Source organism: Microcebus murinus, chromosome 17 (genome assembly GCF_040939455.1).
Source record: "Microcebus murinus isolate Inina chromosome 17, M.murinus_Inina_mat1.0, whole genome shotgun sequence".
Taxonomy (NCBI): domain Eukaryota; kingdom Metazoa; phylum Chordata; class Mammalia; order Primates; family Cheirogaleidae; genus Microcebus; species Microcebus murinus.
The window spans coordinates 559,799-574,109 of NC_134120.1; the positions used below are offsets into that span (position 1 = coordinate 559,799).

The following is a 14,311-nucleotide window of genomic DNA, read 5'->3' on the forward strand; positions in this document are numbered from 1 at the left end:
CCCGCAGCTGTTTGGCCGACTAAGCACAGGCCCAGCCAGGCCTTTCCACCGGGGAGGCGGAGACGCCAAGTGTCAGGCCGGCCACCGTGCCGCATGGCACCTGCACTCCTGCATCACGCGGCCAGCGAGGAGGGATTAACTGGCGTCGTGCGCGCAGCCTACAGACACCTCCTCAGCACCGCCCACAAGCGCCCGCTGAGTCCACACAGGCCTAGTCTCTGCGGCCGCCGCCTCAACGCCTTCCTGCGTATCTAAGTGGGGTGAAGTGGACGAGCACTGCCTGCTGGGCTGGGCTGGACTGCACCGCTCCCCAACGCAGCTCCGCGGCTCTGGGGCTAAAGCTCAAGCTCGTCTCCATGGTCAGGGCCTGGCCTGCTCTTCGCCACACAGCCTCTGGCCGGCTCGCGCCGCAGCCCTTTCTGCGGCTGGGGTCAGCTCTCGGAGTCTGGGGCTCGCCCAGCGCCAGTCTCGCCTGCCTCTGACACGGGCGTGTGGACGGTTCCTTCTCCGGAAACTCCCCAAAGCCGTCGCACCTCTGAGTGGCCCTTCTCCAGCCGCCGGGACTCACGAAGCGGAGCAGGCAGTTCTGAGCCCGCCCCCGCCCCCCGGCCCTGCAGACCCCAGAGCCCGGTGCGGCACCCAGCGTGGGGCACGGTGACGCCACGGGTGCCCCACTGGGAGGCCTGAGTTTGCGGCACCTGCGGCCACGGTGTCCTTCCTGTCCCAGCTCCCAGGGGTGGCTGTTCCCCGACCTGGTTCACACTGAGGGAAAGGACACGTGGTGTCAGAGCGTCATGGCTGCGGCCAGCAGCGTTTGCCCCTCAGCCCAGCCCCTTGTCCCCTGGTGCTGGGCAGCCCAGCCCAGCAGGCAGCGCTTGTCCACTTCACCCACTTAGATACGCAGGAAGGCGTTGAGGCGGCGGCTGTAGAGACTAGGCCTGTGTGGACTCAGCAGGCGCTTGTGGGCGGTGCTGAGGAGGTGTCTGTAGGCTGCGCGCACGACGCCAGTTAACCCCTCCTCGCTACACTGGCTGACAAAAGATAGATTTCTTTTTTTTTTTGAGACAGAATCTCACTCTGTTGCCGGCTACAGTGCCATGGCATCAGCCTAGCTCACGGCAACCTCCAACTCCTGCGCTCAAGCGATCCTCCTGCCTCAGCCTCCCGAGTGGCTGGGACTACAGGCATGAGCCACCACGCCCGGCTAGTTTTTTCTATATATTTTTAGTTGGCCAAATAACTTCTTTCTGTTTTTAGTAGAGACGGGGTCTGGCTCTTGCTCAGGCTGGATTTGAACTGGCCTTGAGCAATCCGCCCGCCTCGGCCCCCCAGAGTGCTGGGATTACAGGCGTGAGCCCAGCTAAAAGATAGATTAAAAACAAGAAAAAGCTGCTGCTCCAGAGCCAGCTTCTGGAGCGGAAGCACGGCGTTGCTCGCGCAGCCGGCCCGCGGCGGCCAATACCTGCACGACGGGGTGTCCTCCGGCCGACGCCTTCACGGCCCCCCGGCTGCCTTCCGTCTCGTAGTGGGCTCTGTGGTGGGACTTGGGCTGCACCTCGATCCGAAGCTCGTAGGGGCCCGAGTGCGACGGCAGCTGCCAGTCGAGGGCAGGCAGGGACGGGCTGAAACGACACACAGGAAGTTATGCAGCGCGGACGCCGCGCCCGGCACGGCCACCGCCCCCTCCACCACCTGTCGCATCAAACCGCAGCGATGAGGGCGGCAGCCCCACGCAGGAGACTTGGCAGTCACGGAAGGCGCGGGGCTGCAGCACCTGGCCCGTGGGACCCCAGCCCCTCAGACGCGCGCCGCGGCTCGGCCCTCAGCAAGGGAGAGGCTGCACGTGGGGGGAAGGGAAACCCGCACAGTGGGGGGGGGGTGGCCTCCATGGCGTCACTCAGGCCCCTCCCTGGAAGGCCAGGAGAAGTCGCCGCCGCATCTAGGGGGACTGGGACCTCATGCCCCTGCCTGGGACGCGGCAGCGCACCCCAGTGTCTCCCGATCGGGGGAGCCTCGCCACAGCGCAGCGAGGCCCACTCGGGAGGCCGGCACGTCTGTGAGATGGCGCGCGTGCCCAGGGGCATGGAGGCCCTCTGGCCCGGCCGTCGACCACGGGCCTCCCCGTCCCGCCACTCGCTTCTCAGCACTCTCCGACAGCGTAGGGCAGCAGGGACCTGGCCGACTGGCACCACCCAGCACAGAGCGTGGGCAGCGTGGGTCCCCCAGGTTACCCCGCAGACGCGGCCCCGCGGCTCTGTCTCCCTGCGGGTGTCAGGAACGGCTCCGCGAGGGGCCACCTGCCCCCGAAGGGACAGCCCCGTCCCTCAAAAGGCACGCTGGCCGCTGCACCCCAGGACACGCTGCGAGTCCAAGGAGACGACTACGAAACTGGCAGATCAGACGCAGATATAGCCATCTCGTTCCTGAGACGGGGTCTCCTGTCGCCCGGCGTCACCACAGCTCGCCACAGCCTCAGACTCCTGGGCTCAAGTGATCCTCCCGCCTCGGCCTCCCGAGTGCCGGGTCACAGCTATGAGCCACCCCGCCCGGCCTTAACAGTCTATTTTTTTTCCCTTTTTTATTTATTTTGGCATATTATGGAGGCACAAATTTTAAGGTTTCAATAAATGCCCTTTCCCCCCTTCCCCATTAACAGTCTATTTTTAAAAGAAAAATGAAAAGCCCAGGAAATCGGCTTGAACGGAATTAGTATCTAGAACACAGACACCGTTCCTTGCCGAGACCGCCTATCTCACGACACGAGACCCCTCACAGCGATCTGAGGGCTCGGAGACAGAACCACCCGGAGACGCGCCGGGTGCCTCACTGCCAGCGGCGCAGGTCCCCGCCCCCGGGGCACCAGCTGCGGCGCCCGCTCCAGGGAGGCCCGGATGCTCGGCACCGGCCACACCCTGCCCCGAAGCGGGGCGCAGCCCAGGGGCTCGACACCAGCCCCAGGCCTCAGAACGGCCGCTGGGGTCCCGGCCCGCTTCCCTCCGCACCACACCCCGCCTCAGGAGAGGTGGCGCTCACCACACCCGACCTCAGGAGAGGTGGCGCTCGCCACGCCGCACCACGCCTGGCACACGCGGGACGCCTGACCGTGAGAGGGCCCTGACTCGCCTCTGGTCACAGCCACCAGTTCACAACGTGACCGTCACCCTCCACGGACCGGGACTGAGTCAGCGGGCCGCCCGCTGGGCGCCGGCGGCGTGGGGCAGGGCGGACACCCTTGCCGTCTCCAGGGAAACCGCAGTGGGGGCCAGTGGCTGTGCTCCTGCACCGCGGACCTGACAGGTGAGATGCGAGCTCGGCCGCCCTTCGCCTCCCTCCTAAAAGAAAGGCCGTGCTCTGGGCGTTCGAGTGAAGCCTCACAGCATCACACCCATCCCACAAACCGTCATCTCTCCGACCGGCTGTCACCAACGCCGGTGACGAGGACGCCCACAGGGCCCCTCTGCCGCTGCCACAGCCGCCCACGCAGACCAGCGGGGCACGCCACACGCTCCCCAGGAGGCCGCATGGACACGGGGGCCACGCGACACGCGGTGCACGTCTCCACTCCACGCTCATCCCCCCCCTCGCTCCTTCCTTCAGTTCACCGAGGACGCGCGGGGCCCGGGGACCTCGCGGCCCACACAGAGGCGCCGTCCAGGGGGAGGTTTGCCGCCACTGGCGTCGGCAGACACAGTGAACACGGCCGCCACTCCTGGTGCTCGGCGCAGCCAACGCTGACGTGAACCCTAGGTAGCGGGACATGGGCTGTGAAGGACGGTGACACAAAGCTCCGCACGGCAGCAGGACCTACGGGGGTGGGCAACCCGCCGGCCAAATGTGCTGTTAAGACCCAAAACACGCCCTTGCCTCAGCCGCAAGCGCCACGTCCTGCTAGGGGAGGGCGGTGTGGAGACGGCTCGGGGTGGCCTCAGGCCCCGCACCCTGCGCCAGGACCACCTGCTCTGAACACACGGGTCCTGCAGGGGCGCGGCCTGCTTTTCCCGAGTGCTTCCCCGTCTCCTGGCCTGTACCGTGGGTGAGAACACACGGAGCGCGTGCCGGGCTAAACGGGAGGCAGTGGACAGCTGGGGCTCGGCCACCCGGGACCTGGCCTGCTCCCCAGAGCCGACGCGCTCCCAGGCAGCGCCCGCCGGGCCGCGGGCGACAACACAGGCGTGGAGGGCACAGGGCGCACAGCCCTCTGAGCTTTCTGGGAACCTGTGGTCGGTGCAAAATGAAGTGCTGAAAACGTGTCGCGGATCCTGATGCCAACTGCAGACACCGTGGCGGCTGCGATGCCTGTCACCACCCAGACAGGCCACGGCTGCCACACACGGCCCGAATCCTCCCGCCCCAAGCGCCGCCCGGCCGAGCCGCCACGTGTGCCTGACTGACCTCGCCCCCGCCGGCTGCTGTGCCGCGGCCCGCCTGGGAGCCCACGGACACTCCCCGAGGTTGCCATGGTGGCGCCGGGTGGCAAGGGCTGCTGAGCCAGCAGGCGACACCCAAACCCCTCCAGACCCGCCAGCCCGACTCGGGTCACACAGCAGGGCCTCAGGCTCCCCGGGCTCCGGCAGGGCTGGGGGCGGGGTGGTGGCAGGGACGCCAGGCCAGCCTCTGCGGTGACGGGGCGGCCTGTGGGCACGCCTGCACTCTGGTCTGCATCGCATGGGCCGTGGGCTGCCGGGACCACCCACTCCCCGAGAGAAAGGCCTCTTGGGTTCTGCCTGTGCGTTTGCCTCCCACAGCGAAAGCGTGAAGGGCATTTCCAGCCCCAGGGTCACAGCACCCAGACGACCTGCACGCATGGCCCTCGGTCAAGACGCCAAAGAGTCAGGCTTCCCCAGTTCCCACCTCCTGCCTGCGGCTGCGGGTTCAGGCTTGGCTGCATCTGGGCGTCCAAGCACCAAGGGTCAGTCACGGGTCATCCAGTGCCCTTGCCTGACCGTTCGCCGGCACAGCTTTGCTTCTGGGTCTAGTCGCAATGGCCTCGTTCATCTTGCAAGGGCGACAGGGACACCCCACTAGCTCTCGTCTCCGCAATGCGGCTGCCGCCCTCGTTCTCACGGGGCCTCTGCCCCCTCGGCCGGAGCCACGGCCGCTGCCACGGGCACTCGGCTGCGGTGTGGAGGCTCTGACTGCTTGTTCACTGCGCTTCCCTCCCGCAATCCTGCTGGGCCCGGCAAGCGCAGGGCACGGCCGGCCAGGACGGAACTCCGGGACGGCTATGCACACCCGGCTCAGCACCGAGGTCGCCTCGGCGACAGCTGCCTGGTCGCTAGAGCGCCGCTGGCCATCACCCCTCGCTGGGACTGCAGCCCGTGCCCTGCTGCGGCTGCACACGCCGCCTCCCTGCCTACAGCTAGAGACAGTTCTAGAAGCTGCCTTGTCGGCAACCACCAGTTCCACGGAGCAGTGATGGCCCCACGGATGTGCGCACACCGCCCCGCCAGACACAGCCAGGCCCCGCAAGCCCTGGGCACGGCTCCGACTCAGGGAAAAACAGGGAACGTGGGGGAGGGGAGCAGGCCAGATGCCCCCCAGGGCATCAGCAAAGCTGGGGGCAGGGGCAGGGGCAGCAGAGCTCGCCCAGCACCAGCGCCCAGAGCGGGAGAGGAAGGGACCGATTCTAGCAGCTGCTGCAGAAACGGGGCAGGGAGTCCCTAACGGGCTGTTCTGAAGTGATTATTACAAGAGATAATGGTATCAAAGATTACTTTTATTACATAGGCAAATCATAGATGCTACATTAGCATTTATGGGGGAAATACTAGATGTCATAACTCTTGATTCAGTTTCTAAAAAGGAGCTCCTGCCTTTGGGAGACACGGAAACTTCTGTGGGCAGAGGTGTGATGCTGGGACCTCCTTCCAGGCAGGGGGGTGGGCGGAGGGGCCGCAGGGGGGCCTGGGCACCCAGCGACAGGTCCCTAACTCTGCACGTTCAAAATTCTCTGCAACAGAAGTGAAAGACCAAAAAGTTGTTCGAGATTAAGTCTGAAAGATACGCACTGAACAGGGCGCCACCCTAAGTCACAGGGCGTCGTGCGTTTCTCTGTCTGCGTGTAAACAGCGTTAGACGGCTGCGTGACCAAACACACAAGGAGCTGTGCCGACAGACTCCCACTCCAGCCTCTGCCCTCGGGCCTCCCCTCGAGAGCCTCTGCGAACTGGCTTACATTCACCAAAGAGCCAGAGGCTGCCTGAGGGCCTCCTGGGGCCTCGGGAAAGCCCGGTCCCCAGCCCTGGGGACAGCGGGTCCCCACCCTCGAGGAGCCCCCAGAACCTCACGACAGCTCCTCCGGCAGAAACCAGAGTGAGGCAGCCCTTTCGTCTGGACGGTTTGGGCAAAATCCTTTCAGTTCTCCATGTTCCAAGTGAGCCCATCGCGCAGGACGCTGAAAAGGCTCCTCTGATCCTCCGCCCCGGGAGAGGAAGCTACAGACCTGTGTGTCAGAGACTGGCGTGGCCCGAGGGGCCAGCGACACCAACCCTGAGGACTCGAGACTCTGTCCTAACCAGAGCAGCCAAAGGCCTGCCAACCAGAGACGTTTGGGGCTTTTCTCCCTAACTTAAAAGGAGAACAAAAAAAGGCTATCAGCGTGTTTCCCAGCCATTTCAGCAGGCTCTGGGCCTCTGGGGGGTGGGGGCCGCGCCCAGGACCACCCAGCGACTCGGCCAGAGGCCCAGCCGCAGCCTGCAGGTGCCGCAGACCGGCCCCCCCAGAAGGTCCTTCCACGCCAGAGGTCGGCCTGCCTGGAGGGCAGCCCAGAGTCCGGCTGGAAGGGGAAGGGTGGACGCCCAGCACAGCTGTGCCCCTCGGACACCGGCGTGGTTGCCGGCTTGTGGGGGCCATGACTTGCCATGTTCCTGACCACGCAGCGTCCAGCACCCCTGCCCTGCCCATGGGACCTCACAAACCATGTGCTTTTAATCCAAGGTCCGACAAGGCCATTAACCAAACTTTCTGCGCTGGGCTTCCGTTTCTGTAACGGTCTGGAAAGGCCCTGGGGGCTCCCTGACCAGTGTCCTCCCATCCAAGGGACTGGTCTCCCAAACCCTCCACCGGGGCCGTGGCTGTGCAGCTCCAGAGCACGCAGGCCTCTCTCCTCGCCGCTGTGGTCCGGCCCACAGGGAGGAGGCTGCAGGGGAGGGCACCCCGCCCAGGAGGAGGCAGAGACCTGGAGATGTCGGGAGGGAGGAGGGGCAGGGGGCCCGGGCTGGGCGGTGACCGCAGCCTGTGAGGACGCACTTACCCCGCTCCTGCCACCCCCACTTCCTGGCGTCTCGGCCTGGCCCCCAGTGACGCTGGGCAGGTGCCAGCAGCCCATCCCCACCCGCTGCTCCCAGACCCACACCCGGCAGCGCTCCTGAGGGACCCCAGCCCTCGACCTGCCCCCGTGCCTGCGCTGGGCAAGTCGGGAAGGGACGGGGGTTTCTGGGCCCCCAACCCCTTCTCAGACGTCCCCAGAGCCACGGCTAACCTGTCCCTGCAGACGTGGAGCTCTGGCAGTGAATGTTCGGGCCACACCTGCCCAGGGTTGCTCAGGAAACGAGAACAGGAAACCGGACAGCCCACCAGGTGAGGCAGGGTGGGCACAAACGGGTCAGGAGCTGAGGCCACGACCGACTCGCTCTCTGCCGACAAGATGCTGAAGTCGTCCCTGCTCAGACCAGAGCTCGCTCCTGACCTGCGAGTCTGGACACAGGCCACGGCAAGACCTGGACTTCGTTGCTGAGAGGCAAAGTGTGAGGCCGACTCGGTGGTTCAGGACGAGACACGGGCCACGGCAAGACCTGGACGTCGGCGCTGAGAGGCAAAGCGCGTTAATGCCCCTGGAGACAGGCCAGGCTCACCTCCGGACACGTGGACCCGCCGGTCTCAGGGCAAGAGTCTCTCCCAGGCTCCCCGCTGAGAGCGAAGGGAGGTTCGAGGACCGGCCTGCATGCGCAGCCCGGAGGGCAAGTGAGGAGCCCGTCGAGCCCTGAGCCTCAGGGGGAGACGCTGGAGCCGGAACAAGTGCGTCTCTGGGGCCGCCGCTCCGCAAACCTGGGGCAATTCCACGTCCTCAAGCTCTAGGCTACGTGGCCCCCAGGAGGCCACGGCAGTGGGAGGGCTCTGGGGAGACCCCGGCTCTCCGTGTCCGGCTGTGCCGCAGCCCGCTGGCCTCGCGGTTTGGAATCGCACTGCCATCACCGGTGCCACCGAGGGCCATCAGAGCCTGGGAAGCTGCTCCCTAAGACTCAGAGATCTGGACGGTCCAGCTCGGCCACCAGAGCCTGGAGACGACCCAGTACCCCACGGCCTGGGGGCCACGAGAGTCGAACCTTCGCTGACCCCTGCCCAGCGCCACGCCCGCAGAGACCAGCGTCCCAGGAGCAAACCCCCGTCCACATTCCAAGGAAATTACCTAAGGAGGCTGCAAGGGGGCTGTGTTTGGAGACAGACAAGACAGAGGCTTGCTTGTTACTGGTCCACAGGCTTATTTAATCTCATTCCAAATTAGCAGGAACTCTGAAATGTTCGAGTAATTTATACAACACAAGAAGGGTTTCATCAGACCTTTTGCAACTAACACTTTAGGGTAGCATAAAAGTTACCAATATTCCTAAAATCTTCAATATCGAAGCCAAAAACCTAAAAGAAGCCATGTCTGAAATACACTGACTTGAACACATAGCTATTTCGGATCATCCGAACCAAGCAGGCTCTAAGTAAAAATGGTTCATTAAGCCTATTTTGCCCCTTGAAAATTTTACTTCTTTTTAAGAACTCAAGGCAAAAAAGCAATGTTTCACATATAGGATTTTAACTCAGTAAATGTGTTGTAAATGTTACAAAGAGACTCACGTTAAAATGCTTCTGCCTTCCCAAAACCAGTTTCTTTTTACCTCTAAATTCCTCCTACCACTTTGCCCCTTTAAAGGCAAATCCAGGCCAGGTGCAGTGGCTCACACCTGTCATCCCAGCACTTGGGGAGGCCAAGGCAGGAGGGTCACTTGAGCCCAGGAGGTCAAGGCCGTAGTGAATGATGACAGCCCCACTGCATCCAGCCTGGGTGACAAAGCAAGACCTTGTCTCTAAAAAAATAAAATAAGATTTTTAAAAAATAAAAGGAGGTTCAGAGACTATGCTAGCTGTAGATAACTAAACATATTAAAACCTCAAAAGGTGGAACTTTCCATGAGCCTGTTCTAGAAGGAAGAAAAAGATGCATGGACAGCCTGGAGAGACACAGCAGGTGCTCGATGAAATCTGGTGAGATGATTCGGTGAGTGAAGGAAAAACCATTTAAACTTTAGTTTCTTTAGGCTAATAAAAAAAAAAAACTGTAAAAGCCACCACCTGAAAACTGCCACTTAGAAACACTCCCGTGTAAATGGCGTCTCCTAACACGGCACACGGCCACCGTCACTGGCACATGGTCACCGTCACCAGCACACGGCCACTGTCACCAGCACAAGGTCACCGTCACCGGCACATGGCCACCATCACCGGTACACGGTCACCGTCACCAGCACACGGCCACCGTCACCAGCGCCCGGCGCAGGGTGGGCAGGAAACCCGGCCCCTGCCCGGAGAGGCCGAGAGGCCTTCGCTGACGCTACGACAAACGGCCTGAACTTCCGACGCTGTGTCTAGGGGTGGCTCTGGCCGGACCCCGACTTCCGCGCAGCCCCCCAAGCTGTGCCAGTGGAAGCCGCCTTCCAGCAAACTCGAAAATAACTCCGAACCACGGATTCTATCAAACGCTCTCGGAACACTCTCAGAAGCATTTTAATTTCTCCGACTTCAGCGAGACCGCGGTATCCTTCTCTGAAGTCCGCGGGCCCATCAGAGCCGCGCACCGACACGGGCCCCCAAGCGGCCTGGTGAGAAGACCCCAGGGCGCCCACGGCCCATGGCGGGACAAGCCCCGCGCACTGCTCCCGGGGCGGGGTCACAGCGCAGCCGCCCCACGGGGAGGGCGGCAGCCGTGCCGTGGCAGGTTCTCCAGCCCAGACTCTGGAGGTGACTGAGAACACGGCACGCCAGCTGCGCACTCGGAGCCCCAGCGCCGTGCGTGCACGGGCCGAAAGGTGTCCGTGGGGAAGGAAGCCTGGCCCCGCTGTCTCACCGGCAAATCAACCCAGCATGCATTGCTGCAGCGGCCTCCAGCTGCCCCGGAGCACCCGCTAACGAGCTCGCCTGGAAACGCGTCTCGCGGGACCAGGAAACATATTTTGATGTGGAACCAAAACAGTGGGAAAGGTCAGCTGCAAACCCTGGAGATAGCCCGGTGCGCTCACGAGCCTTGTTTGTTTGCACAGCCCACAGGAATGTCGGACATCACGGCTCGCCAGGGCTGCTCTGTCACCAACAGATAAAAGTGGCAGAGCCCTTTGGCCGCAGAATGACTGCTGAGACTCCCAAGCACAGGAAAAACACGGCAGCCTGCTTCCAGCCACAGAACCAAAGGCAGGTCCGGCGCGGGCAGGGGGGAAACACCAGGGCAGAGGCGCCAAGGACACCACGGCCGGGCAGGCCATGCCGGGGCCGGCGTCAGGCTCCGTGAGAAAGGCACCCACCCGGCGTGGGCTGCAGGGCTGAGCTGGGGCCCCCAGGTCCCTGCACGGGGCCCTGGCCCCAGCGTGGCCGTCTGTGTGCAGGATCTTCACGGTTTCCCAGCTCAGGTCAGCACAGGCCTGACGCGCAGGACCAGCGTCCACGGGAAAGGGACAGACAGCGACACGCACCGAGGGCAGACTGCGTGAAGGCACACAGGCAGGCAGCGGCAGGAATACACGCCCGCCTCACAAGGAGCTGGCCCCGCAGACAGCCGGACCCTGGAGGTCCCTTCCTGCCACCGTCTGCCCGCAGCTCCGGCAGCCCAGGAAACGAGACGCGGGGTTTCCCGACGCGGCCCAGCTTCTCAGGAAATGCTCCCCACTTCCAGCTGCAGCTACGCCCGGTGCCGTCACCCTGCCCCCATCTCACATGAGCAGGGGGACAGTGACCTCCGCCGCCATGAAAACGCAGACAGAACTGAGCAGGGGCCTGACTGTGTGCTTGAGAGCCAGCTTTAAAATATTATTTTTATTTAAATAAAAATTTCAGTGACAGCACAGCAGGCATAAACAGCTCTTAAATTTCTCAAATGCCACCAAACGGACTCTTCAAACTCCTGTGTGCACGAACTAAACGCAGGCCCCGAGACAGACTCTGCCTCGCACCTCACCGCGCCCAGAGCAGGAGCCGGGGCGGGCGGGGATGCCCAGCGAGGTCCAGGAAGGGCCGTGTCACCCCACCCCGGCCTCGCGGGCTGCCTCTCTGAGGTCCCTGGTCCTCTGCTTGGCCTCGAGCACCTGTGGCTCAGCTGGGCTCGTTCACAGCCTAGAGCGGAGCCGCCCGCACAGCTCTGACCCTGCACCCGCCAGGCTCAGTGGCAGCTGCGGGAGGGCGGGAGGGGCCCAGCGCCGCAGTTTCCGCCACCGTGACCTCGCCAACTGCCTTTCATCTCAGGGGCACGCGCGCCCTGCCACCCAGCCTAGCCTGCGATGAAGGCGGGCAGGAGAGGCGGAACCTGGCAGTCCCAGGCCTGCGCTGCCCGCAGAGGGCTGGGCGGCCCCCGCCCTGACACCACAGGCTGTAAAGACGGGGCAGAAAACTGTTCCCCAAACGTGAAAACCCCAGGCAGGCTGGGGGACCCAGTGAGGCCGGCGGCCCCTGCACCGGCTGAAAGACCAGCAGCCACGGACCAGGAGCAGGAGCTCGCCCGAGCCCTCCCCGCCGGGCTGCCAGCCAGCGCCGCGTCTCCGGGGAGCAGGGGCTGTGCTGTTCTCGAGACGCGGCTCTGGGGATTGCTGAGCCGAGTCCCATCTGCACCTGGCGCGGCAACGGCAATTAAGACACAAGAGGCAGCGCAGAGCCCGGTCCGCGCTACTGAGAAGGCAGCTGTGCGCGCCCGTCTGTGAGCCCCTGTGGGCAGATCGTGCCCAGAAGCCACGTGCTGCAGCCCAAGCCCGGAGGCTGCGAGCACAGCCTTCCCCGACGGGGACTGTGCAGAGCGCGGTTAGCGCGAGGGCGTCAGCACAGAAGGGGCCTGGAGGGGGCAGATGCCACGTGGGGGACGGCCACGTGCAGACGAAGGCAGAGACCCAGTCCCTTCCGTGGGCCAAGGACTCTCCCCGAAACACCGGGGCTCAGGGCGCGGCCTGAGACAGACCCGCACCAGCCCCGGTAGGCCCCCGCGGAAGCCCCATCCTGACTTTCCGTCTCCCGGGCCACCAGGGAGTCCCCGCCCGGGGCTGGGCCGGACGCGGCCACCCGCCACAGCCACTCACCTCACGTAGGAGGGGGGCGCCAGGGACTTGGGCTTCGCCCACTGGTAGGGGTGCGGCGGCACCGACAGGTACTGCTCGCAGAAGGCGCCCTTGCGGATGTGCTGGAAGGAGAAGTCCTCGGGCGCGAAGTCGGGCGCGGGCGGGGCGGCGCCCAGGTCCTCCCCGGCCGGCTCCACCTTGAGCGCCACGGAGGGCGAGTGCTCCAGGCCGGTCTTGCGGGACTTGACGGGGACGCCGTCGCCCAGGTCCAGGCTGCCGTCGGTGGTCAGCGCGTTGATGGCCGCCACGATGGCCGAGCTGGTGTACTGCGTGGTGCTGCCCAGCCAGGTGTCGTCGGTCACACTGACGCGGGGGGAGCCGTGCCGGGACGGCGTGGGCGAGTGGTGGGGCGAGCAGGCCGCCTGCCGGCCGTTGAGGCTGTACTTGCGCTTGTTGCAGGGCGACGCCGGCCGGGAGCCGCCCCGCGCGCCCAGCCAGCTCTCCTCCGTGACGCTGGCGCGCGGCGAGGGGCAGGGCGAGTGCCGCGGGGAGCCCAGCAGGGTGCAGGCCCCCAGCCCGCGGGGAAAGCCGTCCTCGGGGTCCGTGGTCTTGGGGGACACGCAGGGAGACTGCCAGGGCGACGTCTGCGGGGACGTGCAGGGGAACGAGTAGTTGGACTCGTAGGAGGAGGCCTCGGAGTTGCAGCTGCGCGAGGACAGGCTGCTGGCCGGGCTGAGGCAGGCGGGGTCGCGGTAGGCCTCCAGGCCGGGCAGGCTCAGCGTGGCCGTGGGCCGCTTGGCGCCGGGGAGCACGTCCTCCACCTCCACGTCGTGGAAAAACGGGCTGCTGCTGTGGTGCAGGCCCAGGTACGAGGTGATCTCGATGCGGGGGCTCTCCAGGGCCGGGGCCCCGTCCGGCCGGACGCCGGCGGCGGACAGGAAGTACCCCGAGGACGTGCCGTCCATGGCGGCCCCGTAGCCCGCAGAGTGACTCGCTGGCACGGCCGAGAGGCCCGCGGTGGCGGTCTGCAGGTCGTGGCACGGGGCTGGCAGCGAGGGGTGCGGCGTGGGGAGAGGCAGGGCGGAGCCGATGCTGGCGGGCGCATAGCTGTAGTGCTCTGGAAGGAGAGAGGACACGGCATGAGGACACGGCATGAGGGCACGGCGTCCCGGGCACGGCCCTGCGGGCAGCCCCCACCCAGCCGCTGCGGAGAGGCCGCTGCCCGCACCCCGGGAGAGGCCTCCGCGGTGTCCTGAGACCCCCGTCCCGCCGGGCCGGCAAGGGCCAGGGCCCTCAACACTTCCCGCCGCTGCCATGTCCCCCAGACAGCTGCAGGGTGGGTCCCCTCGCTGTCTTCTGCTCTTACTCAGAAGTTGCCCTCCCCGACCACACTAGCTTGCTTTCAGTGCCCTAACCCAACCATGGGGAAACCTCTCTCGTTTATTTTTCCTCCTTAATGTGTATCACAGTCTGACAATGTGTATTTTCATTCATTCCTCTCATCCGTCATCTCTTTGATGAGTAGAAACTGAGTTCCACAAGGACAGGAAATTTTGCCCACCTTAGTTTAGTTTGGTTTACTGCTGTCTTCAGAACCTAGGATTGTGCCTGGCACGTAACATGTGTTCAATTTGTTTAACGGATGTATGGATAATGGATGGATGAATGGTGGATAGATGAATGGTGGATGGATGGATGATGGATGGATAGATGATGGATGGATGGTGGATGGTTGGATGGGTAGATGGTGGATAGATGAATGGTGGATGGTGAATGGAGGGATGAATGGTAGATGGAGGTGGATGGATAGATGATGGATAGATAGATGGAGGTGGATGGATGGATGATGGATGGATGGTGGATGGATGAAGGATAGATGATGGATGGTGGATGGATGGATGGTGAATGACAGATGGTGGATGGATAGATGGATGGATGGTGGATGGTGGATGGATGGATGGAAGATGGATGATGGATGAGTGGTGGATGGATGAAGGATAGATGATGGATGG

At 64.1% G+C, this 14,311-nt stretch overlaps 1 protein-coding gene across 3 annotated transcripts in view; it reads right to left on the reverse strand.

Annotated features, from left to right (window-relative positions):
• NFATC1 (nuclear factor of activated T cells 1) overlaps window positions 1–14,311 on the reverse strand; it is a 97,786-nt gene that overhangs the window by 73,875 nt on the left and 9,600 nt on the right. For all 3 annotated transcript variants that reach the window (XM_075993785.1, XM_020282096.2, XM_075993784.1), the window contains exons 2-3: window positions 12,321–13,416; window positions 1,463–1,622 (exon numbers count right to left, since the gene is read on the reverse strand). In XM_075993785.1, the coding sequence (XP_075849900.1) occupies window positions 1,463–1,622; window positions 12,321–13,416 (1,256 nt within the window). The remainder of the gene's footprint in view (window positions 1–1,462; window positions 1,623–12,320; window positions 13,417–14,311) is intronic.